Source organism: Arachis stenosperma, chromosome 2 (assembly GCF_014773155.1).
Source record: "Arachis stenosperma cultivar V10309 chromosome 2, arast.V10309.gnm1.PFL2, whole genome shotgun sequence".
NCBI lineage: Eukaryota > Viridiplantae > Streptophyta > Magnoliopsida > Fabales > Fabaceae > Arachis > Arachis stenosperma.
This window is the reverse complement of record NC_080378.1, coordinates 44,246,562-44,266,603: the sequence shown is the minus strand read 5'-3', so window position 1 is coordinate 44,266,603 and position 20,042 is coordinate 44,246,562. Positions and strand designations below refer to the sequence as shown.

The following is a 20,042-nucleotide window of genomic DNA, read 5'->3' as shown; positions in this document are numbered from 1 at the left end:
TCCACCAAGGCTCGAAGAGGGAGACACAAGGAAACCCAAGGAAATTGCACCAGCGTGCTTCTCTCAAGTTTCGAACCAAGGACCTCCCCTTGGAAGCCAATGCTCAGCTCACAAAGTGAGCAGAGCGCTACTCTTGGTGCACCACACAAACATTTGACACGGGCCAGGGAAGACAAGCACGCAAGGTGTGCGCACAAGGCCTCAATGCTCAGCTCAACTTTTGTGAGCTGAGCATTCCCCTGATGCATTGCACGCTACAAAGGATCCCCACATAAGCTCCAATGCTCTGCTCACCTTGTGAGCTGAGCATCCTCCTGGGAGCAAATTTTCACATGGGCCAAAATTCAACTAAAATCCAATTTAATTCAATTCTTCTCCAAATTAAATCAAGGCCAACCAAACCCATTTCTCCTCAAATCCAAAGCAAGCAAAGCCCACATCATCACTCAAAGGCACAAGAACAAGCTAGATTAGGAATTTTATTTTGTGAATTTTTAATTTCAATTTCATTTTATTTTCACTTTGTAAAGCCTATATAAGGCATCATTTTCATCTTTGTAAAAAGGGGAGCCCCATTAGAGAATATTGGAGGGTAGCTCCATTAGAAAGCTCTCTCTCTTTAGTTTTCATTTTCTATTTTTGAATTTTGGATTGAGGGGAGAAGGAATTCTGTTTCCCTCTTAGTCTAAGATTTCTCTTGGTTCTTCTTCTGCAAACTTTCACGTGAATTGTGATTTGAATCAAAGTTCTCTTCATTGCTTTCATCTTTAATTTCCTGCATCTTCTCTGTTGGATCAAGGAAGGATTGGAGATCTAGACTTGTTTTCTAGTCTCCTCCACCCCTGAGATCTTCAACACCCTTTTAAATTGCTGCAAATTAAGCATTGCTTTTCTGTTTTTAATCTTTCAAGCGTTTTTACTTTCTGTTGCATTGCTTCCAATTTACATTTCCTGCAAGTGCTCTAAGTTCTTGTTCACTGCAATTTTACTTCTCTGCTTACATTGTTCCCAATTTATTCTTCCTGCACTTTTGTTCCTCTAAAATTTACATTTGAGTTGTTGTGAGCTTGATTTAAATTTTCCTGCACTTTAAGCTTCCTGTTACTTGTTCTCAAGATCTCCTTGATTGCTTGCTTCGTTGCTCTCTTTAATTTCCAGCACCCAACCCCCTTTACATTTGATGCAATTTACATTTCTTGCAATTTAAGTTTCAGCTATTTTACTTTCTTGCACTTTAAGTTTCTGCAATTTTACTTTCTGCACTTTAATTTTCCTTGCTATTTACATTCTGCTGCAACAATTCTCACTCACCAATGTTTGCTTGACTAAACTAATCAGTCACTAAAGTTGCTTGATCCATCAATCCCTGTGGGATCGACCTCACTCTAAGTGAGTTTTACTACTTGATGCGACCCGGTACACTTGCCGGTGAGTTTTGTGTTGGATCGTTTTCCACACATCAAGTTTTTGGCGCCGTTGCCGGGGATTGATTTAGATCAACAATGATTAAGTGGGTGAGAAGTCTAGATCAAGCATTTTTTTGTTTTTGTTCTCTGTTTTAAATTGATAACAAGGTGTTTGAGCTATTGCCTCACTAAGAAATTCTTTCTCTGTGACATGAATTTCAAATTTCATTGATGTTTACAAAATACAAATGGAGTTCAACTCATCTTATGGTCAACCAAAATTTTATGGGATATCACCCACCACAAGTAACAAACAGGTGGAATACTCTTGGTTAATGGAAGAGTATTGGTTAGAGCAGTGAGGAATTAATTCAAATAGTTAGTGGGTTAGTGAGTTAGTTGCTTGAATTGAAAGACATAAGAAAGAAAAAGCAAATAACAGAGTGCAGGAATTAAAATTCAACAAGTAACTTGAACTAAATTAACAAAAACAAGAAAAATGCTCAATCTAGTTAACCTCTAATTTGAGAATTGTCAATCGAAAACCAATCCCCGGCAACGGCGCCATAAACTTGATGCGCTATAACTGGGTATAGCTACGATTTTAGGAAATTGCACAGATCGGCAAAATTCCTTCCGGCAAGTGCACCGGTTATCGTCAAGTAAAAACTCACAATAGAGTGAGGTCGAATCCCACAAGGATTGGTTGAATGAGCAATTCGAATTAGAAGTTTGGTTAGTTGAGCGGAATCAAGAATTGGATGTGAATTGCATAAAGTAAATTGGCGGGAAATGTAAATTGCAAGGAATTGAAATGACAGAATCTTAAATTGCAAGAATGGAAGTGCGAGAAATTAAATTGCTGAAATTAAAAGGGAATTGGGGTGATTGCATGAATTGAAAGTGCAGAATGTAAAATAGAAAGTGTAGATCAGAGATGGGGATTTCATTGAGTGTTAGGAGATATTGAGATCTCCGAATCAAAATGTTTCATCTCTTCCTCAACCAATGCATTCATTGTATTTTGCTTGGCAATCTTATATGATTGGATCCCAATTCCTTGGCTCACCAATTCTCTCTAAAAACAAACAAATTCCCAATCCCTTGGTTTAAATGTTCATAAGAAGAGATGTAGCTTGATCACTGATTATACCACACAATTTCATGGACCACAATTTGGTAGGATTACATGTCACAATATCCATCCAAACCCCAATCCAATTCACTGTGAGAAAGCTTCTCTAGCATGAATCCTCCATTCCTTTCCCAAGGTTCCGAAGGATTCCAATTATGGGTAATTTCTTTCCCAAGACAATTACCTAATGGAATTAGATCGAGAAGCTTTCTAACAAAATTCAAGAGAAAAGATTGAAGAAGAAGATAAAACTATTATTGATTCATTGAATTACAATAGAGCTCCCTAACCCAATGAAAGGGGTTTTGTGAGTCATAGCTCAGAATTCAATTACACAATATCAAACTAGCAAAATGAAAAGTTGCAGAATGTAAAGGTCCACACTAACTTAAATTCTATCCTATTTATACACTTTCTAAATTGAGCTTCTGTTGTGTTTCTTGGGCTTTGAGGCCTTTCCTTGATTTCCTTTTGCTTTAGGCTTATGGTCCATAATCCTGATGAGGCTGTGATCCAATTCTGTAACAATCATTGAGCAAACTTAGTGATAAACAAGTAATGACACAAGACTCAACAAATTGAAGTTCGAGACTCATCAATTCTTCAGGCCCAATCCCATAAACCATGATATTCACTTGGGTTTCACACCATAATACGTTTAAGTTAATAATTGTGCTCAATTGCTAACTTAAACTTCAATACATTTGGCCCAGAAACCCTTTCAATTGGTGGTGTTTAAGTTGAGGTTTAAGTTTTAGTTTAAGGTCAAACTAAAACTTAAACGTGGAATTGGAAGAAAGCAACCCAGGAGTGTGCATTGGTGAGCACGTTTAACCTCCAGTTTAAGGTTAAACTGGAGGTTAAACTTGGAAATGAAGAAAGCACCCTGGAGGAGGAAACCATCGAACACGTTTAACCTCCAGTTTGAGGTCAAACTGGAGGTTAAACTTGGAAATGGAAAAGCACATTTAACCTCCCTTTCTTGAGTCGTCACTTTGTTCTCTTGTCAACCTTGCCAATTTGATGCCAAATATGGACTATTATACATCGTTGGAAAGCTATGGATGTCAGCTTTCTAACGCAACTGGAAGCACTTCAATTGGAGTTCTACAACTCGAGTTATACTCCATGGAAGGTGAAGAGGTCAGCTGGCCTGATTGCATGTTGGTATATGCTCTTCTATGCACATTACGGGGCTGTTTTCGCTCTCAATTTTTAGTATCCACCATGCATGCCATATATGCTTGGAAAGCTCTAGATGTCTTCTTTCCAATGCATTTTGAATCACCTCATTTGGAGTTTTGTAGCTCAAGTTATTTATGTTTGAAGAAGGCATGGTCAAGCTGTTCCATATAACACGTTTAACCTCCAGTTTGAGGTCAAACTGGAGGTTAAACTTGGAAATGAAAATCACACCCTGGAGGAGAATGACCATCGAACACGTTTAACCTCCAGTTTGAGGTCAAACTGGAGGTTAAACGTGGAACTCTCCTGGTGCCTATCTAGCTTCTGGCGTTTAACCTCCAGTTTGAGGTCAAACTGGAGGTTAAACGTGGAATGCTTCTTGGTGAGAAAGGAAGTGTCGAACACGTTTAACCTCTAGTTTGAGGTCAAACTGGAGGTTAAACGTGGAAATGCTTTTGTGCCTCCCTTAGTTCAATTCATCATTCTGGCGTTTAACCTCCAGTTTGAGGTCAAACTGGAGGTTAAACGTGGAATGCTCATTAGTGCCATTTCTCATTCTGGCGTTTAACTTCCAGTTTGAGGTCAAACTGGAGGTTAAACGCCAGTTACAGCATTTCCTTTCTTCTTATGAATTTGGCGTTTAAGCTCCATTTAATAATCAAGCTTCCTTTATTGATTTTTGTTGCTTCCTTGCCTAGCCTCTTCTTCCCTGAAATCATCCAAACAATTGCATCAAAGTCTTGCAAAATTTCATGAGAATTCATCCATTCATAGCATTCAAGTAATATCACTAAAAACTCATGAAAATTGCATCAAAATCATAATGTTTGGATGGTTCATTGCTTTGTTGTTCAATTAACCATTCTTGGTTACTTTAAGCTCAAGAAAATGTATAAAACAACTAAAACTAAAAGAAAAATGCTAGTGAAACTAGCCTAAGATGCCTTGGCATCACAACACCAAACTTAATACTTGCTTGTCCCTAAGCAAGTCCTGAGTTATTTGAGAAGAAAGTATGAAACAGAAAGCAATTACATTGGCTATATTAGCAAGCATTTGAAGCTCATCAGAAGGGTTTTATGCAGAAAGTTGCAGCATCACTTTTTCATACTTATCAAGTAGGATTATCACTTTTTCATTGCATCCATCAAACACTGCTATGGCCTCTTGTTATTCTTATGTCTTTGGTGCTTTTTCTTTCTTTGTTTTTCTTTTTCTTAGAGCTCCTTTGCTCCTTGCTTGCTCAGTGTCATGTGTTGCACAAGCCTTTGGCATTTTCTTTTTCTTCTCAGTGCAGTACACATATCCACTACAGGCATTTTAGTTTACATTTCTCTTTGAGACATTGGTGCCCAGCACCTCTTTGTGTAACTAAATGTTTTGTATCTAGGTTGCTCTTGATAATGGATTTTGGTTGATAATCCCGGGTTAGTTAACCCAAGTTACCAAGTGTTGAAACACTCCACAGAACCTATTCATCCAAGCAGATCCTAGTACATAAACACCACAGGCATATGTCTCAAAAGTTCAAACCATTGGTGCCTAGCTTTATTTTCTTAATTCTTTTGCTTTTTGGTTGCCTTTTTCAGTGGCTTTTTCTTCTTCTTTTTCTTTCTTTTTCATGGCCAAAGACATTTATTCATCAAGATCCATAGACAGTATTCAACTTCTACACAAAAAATTGATAATTCTTCACTAAGTTCCAGTGAGCTAACTAAACAATCAAGCATGCATACCACCACTTAATTCTACTTGATTTGTCACTAAATGAGCCAAGTTACCTTTGTTCAAACTTTTCTTTTAATTTTTGGAAACAGAACAAGCATGGCAAGCATTTGTTTAAGATGATGAAGTTATATCCAAGCATCTAGGCATTCACTTTATTCAAAGCAGTAAACCAACAGACATATTAAATGACTTCACATTCCAGAAAGATTCAACAATTACAGTTTTAACCAGAACAAGCATGCTTTTGTTTGCCTTTTAAAGAAAGGTCAAGGAACAACACCACCTTGTGAAATTTCTTGTTTTCTCTTTGTTGCCAGGAAACAAATTGATTTCTCCTTCTTCTACTAGTTGTTGCATCATGTTCTCCCTAAGATCCTTGTTTCCTTTCCTGCAAAGAGTGATGAAGTTGCTTGTTTCTCAAGCACTTGAATGGTTAGCTCACTATATATGGGCAAGTGTCCGAGTCTTAAGTTGGTGTGTGAACACCAAACTTAGTCTCTTACTTACTCCTCTGCTCTTTGAATTCTTGAATTCTCTTTGGAATGAAGTTGCTGCTAAGGATTTTTAGCATTTCTGTGATTGCTTAGAATGGTTATTCCTTTCATATAATTCAAAGGTTGTTGTGTTCAGTTGATCTTTATGGTGGAACACCAAACTTAGAGTTACACACTCCCCTTTGAATTATTGATCCACGAATTCATTGTTTGGTGTGAAACACCAAACTTAATTCTTTGCAATGCACAGAAACTACTTCACCTTTTTATTGAAACAAATAAAAGAAACAGCAAAAGAGTGTTACCTCAGGTTGGGTTGCCTCCCAACAAGCGCTCTTTTAACGTCATTAGCTTGACGGTCAGTTTCCTCAGTTGAGGTGATATTTAACCTTGTCCTTCTCCTCTACATCTCCCAGGTAATGTTTGAGTCTTTGACCATTCACAGTGAAGGTTCTTTGTGACTTTTCTTCCATGATTTCTACTTGTCCATATTGGGAGACCTTGGTGACAAGGAATGGTCCAGACCACCTTGATTTTAGCTTCCCTGGAAATAGCTTCAGCCTAGAATTGTAGAGCAATACTTTTTGTCCCTCTTCAAATTTCCTTGGGGCTATGTTGCTATCATGCTTCTTCTTTGCTCTTTCTTTGTAAATTTTGGCATTCTCATAAGCTTCAGCTCTGAATTCTTCCAACTCTTGAATTTGCAACATCCTTCTTTCTCCAGCAGCTTTGCTGTCCAAGTTTAAGAGTTTCAAGGCCCAGAATGCCTTGTGCTCCAACTCCAGTGGTAAATGGCAAGCCTTTCCATATACTAGTTGGTAAGGAGACATTCCAATTGGTGTTTTGAAAGCTGTCCTATATGCCCAAAGAGCATCATCTAGCTTAATCGACCAGTCCTTCCTTGAAGCTCCCACAGTCTTTTCCAAGATCCTTTTGAGTTCCCTATTAGATATTTCGGCTTGCCCACTTGTCTGTGGATGGTATGGTGTGGCTACTTTATGTTTGACTCCATACTTTAGAAGCAATGCCTCTAATGGTTTGTTGCAGAAGTGGCTTCCTCCATCACTGATGATTGCTCTTGGAACCCCAAAACGGCAAAAAATTTGTTTTCTGAGGAAGTTCAGGACTACCTTGTTATCATTGGTTGGAGTTGCTATTGCTTCAACCCATTTGGAGACATAATCTACTGCCACAAGAATGTAATTATTTGAGTATGAGGTGGGGAAGGGTCCCATGAAATCTATCCCCCATACATCAAACAATTCAAGTTCCAGAATGAATTGTTGTGGCATTTCATTTCTTCTTGGTAGGTTCCCCGCTTTCTGGCATTCATGGCAGTGCTTCACTAGTTCCTTTGCATCTTTGAAGATAGTGGGCCAATAAAATCCACACTGCAACACCTTAGCTGCTGTTCTTTCTCCTGCAAAGTGTCCTCCATAAGTGGAACCATGGCAGTCCCATAAGACTTCCCTTCCTTCTTCTTCTGATATGCATCTTCTGAGTATGCCATCCGAACATTTTTTGAACAAGTATGGTTCGTCCCAGATGAAGTATTTGGCATCATTTATCAATTTCTTCCTTTGATGCTTGTTAAACTCCAACGGCAAACTCCCAGTGGCTTTGAAGTTTGCTATGTCTGCAAACCAGGGTGTTTTGTGAATTATCATGAGTTGTTCATCAGGAAAGCACTCATTTATATGTGTGCTTTGTGGGCTTCCTTCTTCACATGGTATCCTTGATAAATGGTCTGCCACCTTGTTCTCTACACCCTTCTTGTCTTTGATTTCAATGTCAAATTCCTGCAACAAAAGAACCCATCTAATAAGTCTTGGTTTGGATTCTTGTTTAGCAAGTAAGTATTTTAAAGCTGAATGATCAGTGAAAACAATGACTTTAGATCCAATGAGATAAGATCTAAATTTGTCAAATGCAAAGACTATTGCCAAGAGTTCTTTTTCAGTGGTTGTGTAATTCCTTTGGTTATCATTCAAGACCTTACTGGCATAATAAATCACATGTACCAAATTGTCCTTCCTTTGTCCTAACACTGCCCCAATAGCAAGGTCTGATGCATCACACATCAGTTCAAAAGGTAAGTTCCAATCAGGTGGGGCAATGATAGGTGCAGAGGAAAGTTTTTGCTTCAAAAGTTCATAGGCTAGCATGCAATTTTTATCAAATACAAAAGGTGTATCAGAGACAAGCAAGTTACTCAAAGGTTTGGCTATTTTAGAAAAGTCTCTAATAAACCTTCTGTAAAAGCCAGCGTGTCCCAAAAAGCTCCTAACTGCTTTGACATTACTTGGTGGAGGTAGTTTTTCAATGAGTTCCACCTTAGCTTTGTCCACCTCAATGCCTCTATTAGACACTTTATGGCCAAGAACTATTCCTTCTGTGACCATGAAGTGACACTTTTCCCAGTTTAATACTAGGTTGGTCTCTTGGCATCTCTTAAGCACCAAGGCAAGGTGGTGTAGACAGCTAGGAAAGGAATTTCCAAACACAGAAAAATCATCCATGAAAACTTCAATAAACTTCTCGATCATGTCCGAGAAGATGGACAGCATGCACCTTTGGAAAGTGCCAGGTGCATTGCACAGTCCAAAGGGCATGCGTCTATACGCAAAAACTCCATATGGACAAACAAATGATGTTTTCTCTTGATCTCTTGGATCAACTACTATCTGGTTATAGCCTGAGTATCCATCCAGAAAGCAATAGTAAGCATGTCCTGCAAGCCTTTCAAGCATCTGATCCATGAATGGAAGTGGGAAATGATCTTTTCTGGTGGCTTCATTGAGCTTCCTGTAGTCTATGCACATCCTCCACCCAGTGACAGTTCTTGTGGGTATGAGTTCGTTCTTCTCATTGGGCACCACAGTTATGCCACCTTTCTTGGGAACTACATGGATGGGACTAACCCATGGGCTATCAGAAATGGGGTAGATTACCCCTGCCTGCCATAACTTCATGACCTCCTTTTGTACCACTTCTTTCATGGCGGGATTCAATCTTCTCTGAGCTTGAATGGAGGGTCTAGCATCCTCTTCTAACAAGATTTTATGCATGCATATGGATGAACTTATCCCCTTCAAATCAGCTAGGGTCCATCCAATGGCATCTTGATGGGTTTGTAGCACCTTAATCAATTCTTCTTCCTGTTCTTGGCTCAGGGCAGAGCTGATGATAACAGGATGGCTCTCATCACTACCCAAGTATGCATACTTGAGATTAGGGGGCAATGCTTTGAGCTCAGGTTTTGGTGCTCCCTTTTCTTCTTTCACTTTCTCTGACATGCTTGGCATGGTTGTTTCAGCAGCCTTGATGTCACTAACTTCAATATCTTTGGTGAACTCTTCCTCTGCCACTTCCTTTGTTGTTTCCTCAAAGATTTCTTGTACTGCAATGTCCACTACATCCACCCTCATGCATTCCTTTAGTGATTCTGATGGATAGCTCATTGCCTTGAATACATTAAACACCAATTTCTCATCATGTAGTCTAAGAGTGAGTTCACCCTTTTGAACATCTATGATGGCTCCAGCAGTAGCCAGGAAGGGTCTTCCCAGGATTATCGAAGCTTTGGCTTCTTCCTCCATATCTAACACCACAAAATCAGCAGGGAATATAAAATCTCCCACCTTCACCAACAAATCTTCAACTATTCCATGAGGGAACTTGAAAGTTCGATCTGCCAATTGGAGGGCCATTCTTGTTGGTTTGGCTTCCTCAATCTTCATTCTTTTCATCATTGTTAGAGACATCAAATTGATACTGGCCCCTAAGTCACACAAGGCCTTCTCCACCATGACTTCTCCTATGATGCATGGGATTTGGAAACTGCCTGGATCCTTCAATTTCTGAGGCAATTTGTGTTGAATGATGGCACTGCATTCTTCAGTTAACAACACAGTTTCCTCATTTCTCCAGCTTCTCTTCTTGGTCATTAATTCCTTTAAGAATTTTGCATAGAGTGGCATTTGCTCTATTGCCTCAGCAAACAGAATGTTGATTTGAAGCTTCTTGAAAATCTCCAAGAATCTGGAGAATTGGCCATCCTTTTCACTTTTCATCAAACGCTGAGGATATGGTACTTTGGGTGTATAAGGCTTCAGGACCTCTTTTTCTTTTTCTTTTGTTGCAGATGGTGTAAAAGATGGTCCCTGTTCCTTGTCTCCCACATCTTCCTTTGCTTCATCCTCTGTGGTTTCCTTTGAGATCTCCCTTAGCTTCTTTCCACTTCTGAGGGTTATGGCTTTACATTCTTCCCTTGCAATAGCCTTGGCAGCATGAGAAACGCTTGGCCCAGGGGTTTGCTTAGACAAGTACACAATTTGATTTTCTAGCTTCTGGATGGCAGCTCCTTGGTTTTGCAAGTTAGAAGTTACTTCTTCCTTAAAAGCTTTCAAATCAGTTATGTCTTGACTCATGGTTGTAAGCATTCCCTCTATCCTGTTTAATTGATCTTGAAATTGTTGGTTCGGATTGGATTGGGCAGATTGGTTATTTTGGCCATGATATGGTGGTTGGGAGTAAGTGTTTTGTGTGGCTTGGTATGATCTTTGGTTGGAGTTTTGGTGTGTGGAATTGTTATGTTGGTTGTGGTTGTAAGGTTTGTGGTTTTGTGGTTGGGTTTGCTGGTTTCCCCACCCAAAGTTTGGGTGGTTTTTCCATCCTGAGTTGTAAGTGTTGGAATGTGGATCATATGATTGCCTTTGTTGATTTCCCACATAGTTGGCCTCTTCCCAATCACCTCCTTCAATGCTTACTTCCTCTTGATCTTGTGTGTGTATTGCAGCAACTTGCTTTGTGTCTAATTTCCTGGTGAGCTCTGCTAGTTGCTTGGCAAACACCTTGTTTTGGGCTAGAATTGCATCAACATGGTTCAGCTCCATGACTCCCTTAGTGTTGTGCCTCTCTGAAGCATAGTAATACTCATTCTCAGCCACTGTCTCAATCACTTCAATGGCTTCTTCCACAGTCTTTTTCCTGTTCAATGAACCTCCTGATGAATGGTCTACAGCCTTCCTTGATTCATAAGAAAGTCCATCATAGAAAATGTGCAATTGCACCCAGTCAGGGAACATGTTTGGTGGACATTTCCTTGTCAATTCTTTGAACCTCTCCCATGCTTCGTAGAGCGTCTCACCATCTTGTTGTCTAAAAGTTTGAACCTCAGATCGAAGCCTATTGACCTTTTGTGGGGGGTAGAAACGTGCCAGAAACTTGCTCTCCACCTCATCCCAGGTTGTTAGGCTGTCCCTTGGGAATGATTCCAGCCACTTAGCTGCCTTGTCCCTAAGTGAAAATGGGAACAAGAGCAGTTTATAGGCATCTTCCTGGACTCCATTGGACTTCACAGTGTCGCAAATTCTGAGGAATTTTGTGAGATGTTGGTTGGGATCTTCACTAGCACTCCCACCAAATGAACAATGATTCTCCACCAATGATATTAGCTGTGGTTTGAGTTCAAAATTGTTGGCCTGAATAGGTGGTTTCTGAATGCTACTACCACAATTCCCAGAGGTTGGGTTTATGTATGAACCAAGAACCCTCCTCTCAGGAATGGCATTGTTTCCATCAGCCCTCTCATGGTTGTGAAATTCTCTATCCATGTTGAGATCTAGAGCTTCCTCAAAGTTGTCCTCAGACTCTCCTTCAGATTCTTCTTCTCTCAATGCTCTCTTCCCTCTTGCTTCCCTTCTAAGTCTATGAAGGATCCTCTCTGGTTCGGTATATGGAGGAGTTGATGTCTCTCCTCTCCTACCTGTTATACAAGAACACACCACAAGTAACAAACAGGTGGAATACTCTTGGTTAATGGAAGAGTATTGGTTAGAGCAGTGAGGAATTAATTCAAATAGTTAGTGGGTTAGTGAGTTAGTTGCTTGAATTGAAAGACATAAGAAAGAAAAAGCAAATAACAGAGTGCAGGAATTAAAATTCAACAAGTAACTTGAACTAAATTAACAAAAACAAGAAAAATGCTCAATCTAGTTAACCTCTAATTTGAGAATTGTCAATCGAAAACCAATCCCCGGCAACGGCGCCATAAACTTGATGCGCTATAACTGGGTATAGCTACGATTTTAGGAAATTGCACAGATCGGCAAAATTCCTTCCGGCAAGTGCACCGGTTATCGTCAAGTAAAAACTCACAATAGAGTGAGGTCGAATCCCACAAGGATTGGTTGAATGAGCAATTCGAATTAGAAGTTTGGTTAGTTGAGCGGAATCAAGAATTGGATGTGAATTGCATAAAGTAAATTGGCGGGAAATGTAAATTGCAAGGAATTGAAATGACAGAATCTTAAATTGCAAGAATGGAAGTGCGAGAAATTAAATTGCTGAAATTAAAAAGGAATTGGGGTGATTGCATGAATTGAAAGTGCAGAATGTAAAATAGAAAGTGTAGATCAGAGATGGGGATTTCATTGAGTGTTAGGAGATATTGAGATCTCCGAATCAAAATATTTCATCTCTTCCTCAACCAATGCATTCATTGTATTTTGCTTGGCAATCTTATATGATTGGATCCCAATTCCTTGGCTCACCAATTCTCTCTAAAAACAAACAAATTCCCAATCCCTTGGTTTAAATGTTCATAAGAAGAGATGTAGCTTGATCACTGATTATACCACACAATTTCATGGACCACAATTTGGTAGGATTACATGTCACAATATCCATCCAAACCCCAATCCAATTCACTGTGAGAAAGCTTCTCTAGCATGAATCCTCCATTCCTTTCCCAAGGTTCCGAAGGATTCCAATTATGGGTAATTTCTTTCCCAAGACAATTACCTAATGGAATTAGATCGAGAAGCTTTCTAACAAAATTCAAGAGAAAAGATTGAAGAAGAAGATAAAACTATTATTGATTCATTGAATTACAATAGAGCTCCCTAACCCAATGAAAGGGGTTTTGTGAGTCATAGCTCAGAATTCAATTACACAATATCAAACTAGCAAAATGAAAAGTTACAGAATGTAAAGGTCCACACTAACTTAAATTCTATCCTATTTATACACTTTCTAAATTGAGCTTCTGTTGTGTTTCTTGGGCTTTGAGGCCTTTCCTTGATTTCCTTTTGCTTTAGGCTTATGGTCCATAATCCTGATGAGGCTGTGATCCAATTCTGTAACAATCATTGAGCAAACTTAGTGATAAACAAGTAATGACACAAGACTCAACAAATTGAAGTTCGAGACTCATCAATTCTTCAGGCCCAATCCCATAAACCATGATATTCACTTGGGTTTCACACCATAATACGTTTAAGTTAATAATTGTGCTCAATTGCTAACTTAAACTTCAATACATTTGGCCCAGAAACCCTTTCAATTGGTGGTGTTTAAGTTGAGGTTTAAGTTTTAGTTTAAGGTCAAACTAAAACTTAAACGTAGAATTGGAAGAAAGCAACCCAGGAGTGTGCATTGGTGAGCACGTTTAACCTCCAGTTTAAGGTTAAACTGGAGGTTAAACTTGGAAATGAAGAAAGCACACCCTGGAGGCAATTTGGGTCGTCCACGTTTAACCTCCAGTTTGAGGTCAAACTGGAGGTTAAACTTGGAAATGAAGAACACACCCTGGAGGAGGAAACCATCGAACACGTTTAACCTCCAGTTTGAGGTCAAACTGGAGGTTAAACTTGGAAATGGAAAAGCACATTTAACCTCCCTTTCTTGAGTCGTCACTTTGTTCTCTTGTCAACCTTGCCAATTTGATGCCAAATATGGACTATTATACATCGTTGGAAAGCTATGGATGTCAGCTTTCTAACGCAACTGGAAGCACTTCAATTGGAGTTCTACAACTCGAGTTATACTCCATGGAAGGTGAAGAGGTCAGCTGGCCTGATTGCATGTTGGTATATGCTCTTCTATGCACATTACGGGCTGTTTTCGCTCTCAATTTTTAGTATCCACCATGCATGCCATATATGCTTGGAAAGCTCTATATGTCTTCTTTCCAATGCATTTTGAATCACCTCATTTGGAGTTTTGTAGCTCAAGTTATTTATGTTTGAAGAAGGCATGGTCAAGCTGTTCCATATAACACGTTTAACCTCCAGTTTGAGGTCAAACTGGAGGTTAAACTTGGAAATGAAAATCACACCCTGGAGGAGAATGACCATCGAACACGTTTAACCTCCAGTTTGAGGTCAAACTGGAGGTTAAACGTGGAACTCTCCTGGTGCCTATCTAGCTTCTGGCGTTTAACCTCCAGTTTGAGGTCAAACTGGAGGTTAAACGTGGAATGCTTCTTGGTGAGAAAGGAAGTGTCGAACACGTTTAACCTCTAGTTTGAGGTCAAACTGGAGGTTAAACGTGGAAATGCTTTTGTGCCTCCCTTAGTTCAATTCATCATTCTGGCGTTTAACCTCCAGTTTGAGGTCAAACTGGAGGTTAAACGTGGAATGCTCATTAGTGCCATTTCTCATTCTGGCGTTTAACTTCCAGTTTGAGGTCAAACTGGAGGTTAAACGCCAGTTACAGCATTTCCTTTCTTCTTATGAATTTGGCGTTTAAGCTCCATTTAATAATCAAGCTTCCTTTATTGATTTTTGTTGCTTCCTTGCCTAGCCTCTTCTTCCCTGAAATCATCCAAACAATTGCATCAAAGTCTTGCAAAATTTCATGAGAATTCATCCATTCATAGCATTCAAGTAATATCACTAAAAACTCATGAAAATTGCATCAAAATCATAATGTTTGGATGGTTCATTGCTTTGTTGTTCAATTAACCATTCTTGGTTACTTTAAGCTCAAGAAAATGTATAAAACAACTAAAACTAAAAGAAAAATGCTAGTGAAACTAGCCTAAGATGCCTTGGCATCAATTTGCAAAAGGAAGCTTGCTGAGGAAAGGCCAAGACAAGGGACACTAGCTGAATCTTTCCCTCCTTTGAGGTCATTCCTCTTAACAAACTGGAAGAAGAGGAAGAAAGTGAAGAACAACATGTCAAGCTAATGACACTAAAAGAGCACTTGTTGGGAGGTAACCCAACCGTAGGTATAATTTCTCTTCTCTGCTTTGTTTTCTTTCTTAGCTTTGTTTAAATTCAATAAATTGGCATATGGTTACATTCTAAGTTTGGTGTTTCCTTGCAACAATTGTTTTCAATCTTTTTGGATGATTGCATCAAATCAAAAATGAAAGTAACACACCAAGATTCTAAGTTTGGTGTGCCACTTATTTTCTATGCAATTCATTCAAGCAACACTACTTGTCTGCATAATCATAATGCCTCTGCAGTTTTATTTTCTTTCTTTTCTTTTAATTTGACACTTTTTCATTCTACTTTCTTTAGTCATTTTTCTGTTTTTAAATGCTTTCATTTTAGTTTGCTTATTTACTGTGTTTGTTAATACATTACCAAGAGAGCTTTATTAATGACAGATTCTTGGCTTGGTGATTGTACTTAATAAATAATAGTTTCATTTGCTTGGTTTTAGTTCAAATAAATTGACATAGGATTGCATTCTAAGTTTGGTGTTGCTATGCAACACAATTTGCTTCAAATCTTTAATGGATACTTGCATTGATTCCAAGTGAAAGTGTCACACTAAGTTTGGTGTGCCACTTATCTTTTATGCAATGTATTGTGCTCACCTTCTTAAGTTTGCAATCACAATGTCTCTGTCTCTTGTGCCTTGATTTTTATCTTAAATTTTTCTTGCTTGCAACACATGTACTGCTAACATTTCATTGTGCAAGACATTCATGATCCATCTTAGCCCCATAGCCATTGTTCTAATTATTGCTTGAGGATGAACAAGCATACTGAGTTTGGCAAGGGAAAGAGAAAGAATAGAGGAAAAAGGACAACACTAATGAAGATAAACTACAAGGTTGTAGAGTTCCTTTTCTTCTCATTTGTTTCTAGCACTTAAATTACATGACTGTCTTATTATCTTCTCTGTTTACATGTGTGTATGAATAAAGCATAGCTTGAATCTTGATTTGTAATATGTTGCTGTGACATTATAACTACCAACTTGAATTCTGTGAGTTCAAAAGCAGTAAAGCATCATGATCATAAACAAACAAGGAATTAAAGAAGAACTTAGCATGTGCATACAAGTATTGGAAAGTTAGTATGGTTAATTGTTGCTCAATTGCATTTGACTTTATTTAATTGAAGCTTTTCATCTAGTACATCTTGTGAAATCTTTTGAAATTATGGAAACCTTGAAGAAGCAAATACAATTAAAGCAAAAAAAAGGGAAAGAATGAGAGAGCTGAAGGCTCTGAGTACCAATGACAATTCCATTGTTAAGTGCTTGTGGTGTTTATGTATCAAGCCAAATGCTTGAAAACAAAACACTTAGAAGTCAAGGCTAGGCTCAAGTGCAAAAGAACTCCCTCAAAGCTCAAGGCTCTGAGCATCAATGATTAGAGAGTCAAGAAAAGAAAAGAAAAATGAGCTTAATGAAGTCCTCTAATTAAATGCTTGTGATGCTTATGTATCAAGTGGTAATACTTGAAAACAAAGTATTTAGAAGTCGTAGCTTTGTTATTAACTCATGGGGCAAAGCACCCAAAAGGAGAAGCTAATAAAAAAAAATCAATCAAAAGCTTGTTTCAAGGAAGAATTATAAGGAAAAGATTTCATAAATTGAGCTAGATGGAAGCATCAATCATTTACATTTCTTTTGTGATTGTAGCATGCATTGAAAACTAGCTAACCATGAACATTGAGTTGCTATTCTTCTTACCTTGGATTGTCAATCTTTATTGCATGATTCTTTTCTTGCTTGGGGACAAGCAAGGTTTAAGTTTGGTGTTGTGATGACAAGTCATCATATACCCATTTTTCAAGCTAATTTCACTTGTTTCACTAGTTTTCATGCACTTTCTTGCATTCTAAGTAAGTAATTTGGAATGAAAATGCATGACTTCTTTAAATCAAACAACCACCATTTAATTGATGCTAAATCATGAGGTTTGGGCTAAAATTAATTGATTTTTAATGATTTATAAACTTTGTGAATTTGGTGATACTTTAATTGGTTGTTTTGATTAATTGTAGGTGAAGAAAAGAAGAAAGCGTGGCCTAAGAAGCGTGGCCCAAGGAAGAAAAGAGTGTGGCAAAGAAAAGTGAGAAGCGTGGCACAAGAAAGGAGCACAAAGGAAAAATTCCAAGGAGGCAATGTTTCAATGCTCTGCTCACTTTGTGAGCTGAGCACAATTTGAAGCAAAGAAACAAGGAAGGGAAAAACAATGCTCAGCTCACCAAGTGAGCATTGACGGGCATTCATCAAAAGAAATTTAAGGAAATAAGTTGCCAATGCTTGCTCCAAGGTTTGAACCCATGACCAAATCAAAGAAGAAAGCAAATTTTCGCTAAGTTAAATTTGGGGCGCTTACAGCATGACCATGCCTCCTTCCAAGGGCTATAACTTGAGCTACAGATGTCCGATTGATGTGCTTCCAGTTGCATTGGAAAGCTGACTTTCAGAGCTTTCCAACGATATATAGCAATCCATATTTGGCGTACAATTGAGGCATGAGTGAAAGGCATCTTTAAGGGCCAAAAACAAGCAAAAATAGACCAAAATGCTTCCACCAAGGCTCGAAGAGGGAGACACAAGGAAACCCAAGGAAATTGCACCAGCGTGCTTCTCTCAAGTTTTGAACCAAGGACCTCCCCTTGGAAGCCAATGCTCAGCTCACAAAGTGAGCAAAGCGCTACTCTTGGTGCACCACACAAACATATGACACGGGCCAGGGAAGACAAGCGCGCAAGGTGTGCGCACAAGGCCTCAATGCTCAGCTCAACTTGTGAGCTGAGCATTCCCCTGATGCATTGCACGCTACAAAGGATCCCCACATAAGCTCCAATGCTCTGCTCACCTTGTGAGCTGAGCATCCTCCTGGGAGCAAATTTTCACATGGGCCAAAATTCAACTAAAATCCAATTTAATTCAATTCTTCTCCAAATTAAATCAAGGCTAACCAAACCCATTTCTCCTCAAATCCAAAGCAAGCAAAGCCCACATCATCACTCAAAGGCACAAGAACAAGCTAGATTAGGAATTTTATTTTGTGAATTTTTAATTTCAATTTCATTTTATTTTCACTTTGTAAAGCCTATATAAGGCATCATTTTCATCTTTGTAAAAAGGGGAGCCCCATTAGAGAATATTGGAGGGTAGCTCCATTAGAAAACTCTCTCTCTTTAGTTTTCATTTTCTGTTTTTGAATTTTGGATTGAGGGGAGAAGGAATTCTGTTTCCCTCTTAGTCTAAGATTTCTCTTGGTTCTTCTTCTGCAAACTTTCACGTGAATTGTGATTTGAATCAAAGTTCTCTTCATTGCTTTCATCTTTAATTTCTTGTATCTTCTCTATTGGATCAAGGAAGGATTGGAGATCTAGACTTGTTTTCTAGTCTCCTCCACCCCTGAGATCTTCAACACCCTTTTAAATTGCTGCAAATTAAGCATTACTTTTCTGTTTTTAATCTTTCAAGCGTTTTTACTTTCTGTTGCATTGCTTCCAATTTACATTTCCTGCAAGTGCTCTAAGTTCTTGTTCACTGCAATTTTACTTCTCTGCTTACATTGTTCCCAATTTATTCTTCCTACACTTTTGTTCCTCTGAAATTTACATTTGAGTTGTTGTGAGCTTGATTTAAATTTTCCTGCACTTTAAGCTTCCTGTTACTTGTTCTCAAGATCTCCTTGATTGCTTGCTTCGTTGCTCTCTTTAATTTCCAGCACCCAACCCCCTTTACATTTGATGCAATTTACATTTCTTGCAATTTAAGTTTCAGCTATTTTACTTTCTTGCACTTTAAGTTTCTGCAATTTTACTTTCTGCACTTTAATTTTCCTTGCTATTTACATTCTGCTGCAACAATTCTCACTCACCAATGTTTGCTTGACTAAACTAATCAGTCACTAAAGTTGCTTGATCCATCAATCCCTGTGGGATCGACCTCACTCTAAGTGAGTTTTACTACTTGATGCGACCCGGTACACTTGCCGATGAGTTTTGTGTTGGATCGTTTTCCACACATCACCCAACATACAGCTTGCCATGGAAAGGAGTAAGAAGGATTGGATGAAGACAGTAGGAAAGCAGAGAGACGGAAGGGACAAAGCATCTCCATACGCTTATCTGAAATTCTCACCAATGAATTACATAAGTATCTCTATCTTTATTTTATGCTTTATTTATCTTTTAATCATTAATCCTCCATAACCATTTGAATCTGCCTGACTGAGATTTACAAGATGACCATAGCTTGCTTCATACCAACAATCTCCGTGGGATCGACCCTTACTCGCGTAAAGTTTATTACTTGGACGACCCAGTGCACTTGCTGGTTAGTAGTGCAAAGTTGTGATAAAGAGTTGAGATTGCAATTGAGCGTACCATGTTGATGGCGTCATTGATGATCACAAGTTCGTGCGCCAAGTTTTTGGCGCCGTTGCCGGGGATTGTTCAAGTTTAGACAACTGACGGTTCATCTTGTTGCTTAGATTAGGTATCTTTTCTTCAGAATTTTTAAGAATGAATTCTAGAGTTTCAGATGATGTTTTCATCATCACTAAAGCTGATTGATTGAATGTAATGTCCTACTGAAGCTTGGCTAGCCATGTCTAATTTCTTTAGACTAAAGCTTTAGACTAACATTGCATGATTCCTGGAATTCTTATTAAAAATTTTGAATCTCTTTATTTTCTTTTCCATATAATTTTCAAAAAATACAAAAAAATTATAAAATCTTAAAATAAAAAATATTTCTATGTTTCTTGTTTGAGTCTAATGTCTAATTATAAGTTTGGTGTCAATTGCATGTCTTTATTCCTCTAAATTTCGAAAATTACATGCATTGTGTTCTTCATTGATCTTCAAGTTGTTCTTGATGATTTCCTTGCTCTAATCTTTAAATTCTCTTATCTTGAGTATTTTGTTGTTTCTCATATGCATTCTCAATTTGTTAGTGTCAATAGTATACACACTTCTAAGTTTGGTTTCTTGCATGCATTGTTTATTTGATCTTTGTGGCATTTTGATTACTCCTCATGATTAAAAATTCAAAAAAAAATTATTTGTATCTTTTCAAGTCAATAATACAGAG

The 20,042-nt window shown here is 38.4% G+C and overlaps 2 protein-coding genes and 1 non-coding gene across 3 annotated transcripts; 1 reads left to right on the top strand and 2 right to left on the bottom strand.

Moving 5' to 3' along the window:
• Positions 1-6,316: 6,316 nt before the first annotated feature.
• On the bottom strand, positions 6,317-6,778 carry LOC130962832 (uncharacterized). Its single transcript, XM_057888995.1, has one exon. It carries the CDS (start codon positions 6,776-6,778, stop codon positions 6,317-6,319), a length of 462 nt encoding a protein of 153 aa, XP_057744978.1.
• A 515-nt stretch (positions 6,779-7,293) lies between these two features.
• LOC130962831 (uncharacterized) lies at positions 7,294-10,378 on the bottom strand. The gene is made up of 4 exons (XM_057888994.1): positions 9,951-10,378; positions 9,089-9,836; positions 7,558-7,747; positions 7,294-7,445 (listed from the first exon to the last, which is right to left on the bottom strand). The coding sequence occupies exons 1-4, from the start codon at positions 10,376-10,378 to the stop codon at positions 7,294-7,296; spliced, it is 1,518 nt and encodes a 505-aa protein (XP_057744977.1).
• Positions 10,379-11,033: 655 nt separating this feature from the next.
• LOC130964983 (small nucleolar RNA R71) lies at positions 11,034-11,137 on the top strand. Its single transcript, XR_009081044.1, has one exon. It is a non-coding gene; the product is annotated as a small nucleolar RNA R71 (small nucleolar RNA).
• Positions 11,138-20,042: the final 8,905 nt, after the last annotated feature.

Excerpts from the sequence above, each read along its gene's own strand:
- LOC130962832 (XM_057888995.1), bottom strand. The coding sequence starts at position 6,778 with ATGTCTCCTTACCAACTAGTATATGGAAAGGCTTGCCATTTACCACTG.
- LOC130962831 (XM_057888994.1), bottom strand. The coding sequence starts at position 10,378 with ATGAGTCAAGACATAACTGATTTGAAAGCTTTTAAGGAAGAAGTAACT. Across the intron at positions 7,748-9,088 it reads AGGAAGAAGAATTGATTAAG|GAATTTGACATTGAAATCAA; the intron begins GTGCTACAAACC and ends CTTTTGTTGCAG. Across the intron at positions 7,446-7,557 it reads AAACTTCAAAGCCACTGGGA|AAGATGCATATCAGAAGAAG; the intron begins GTTTGCCGTTGG and ends TGGCATACTCAG.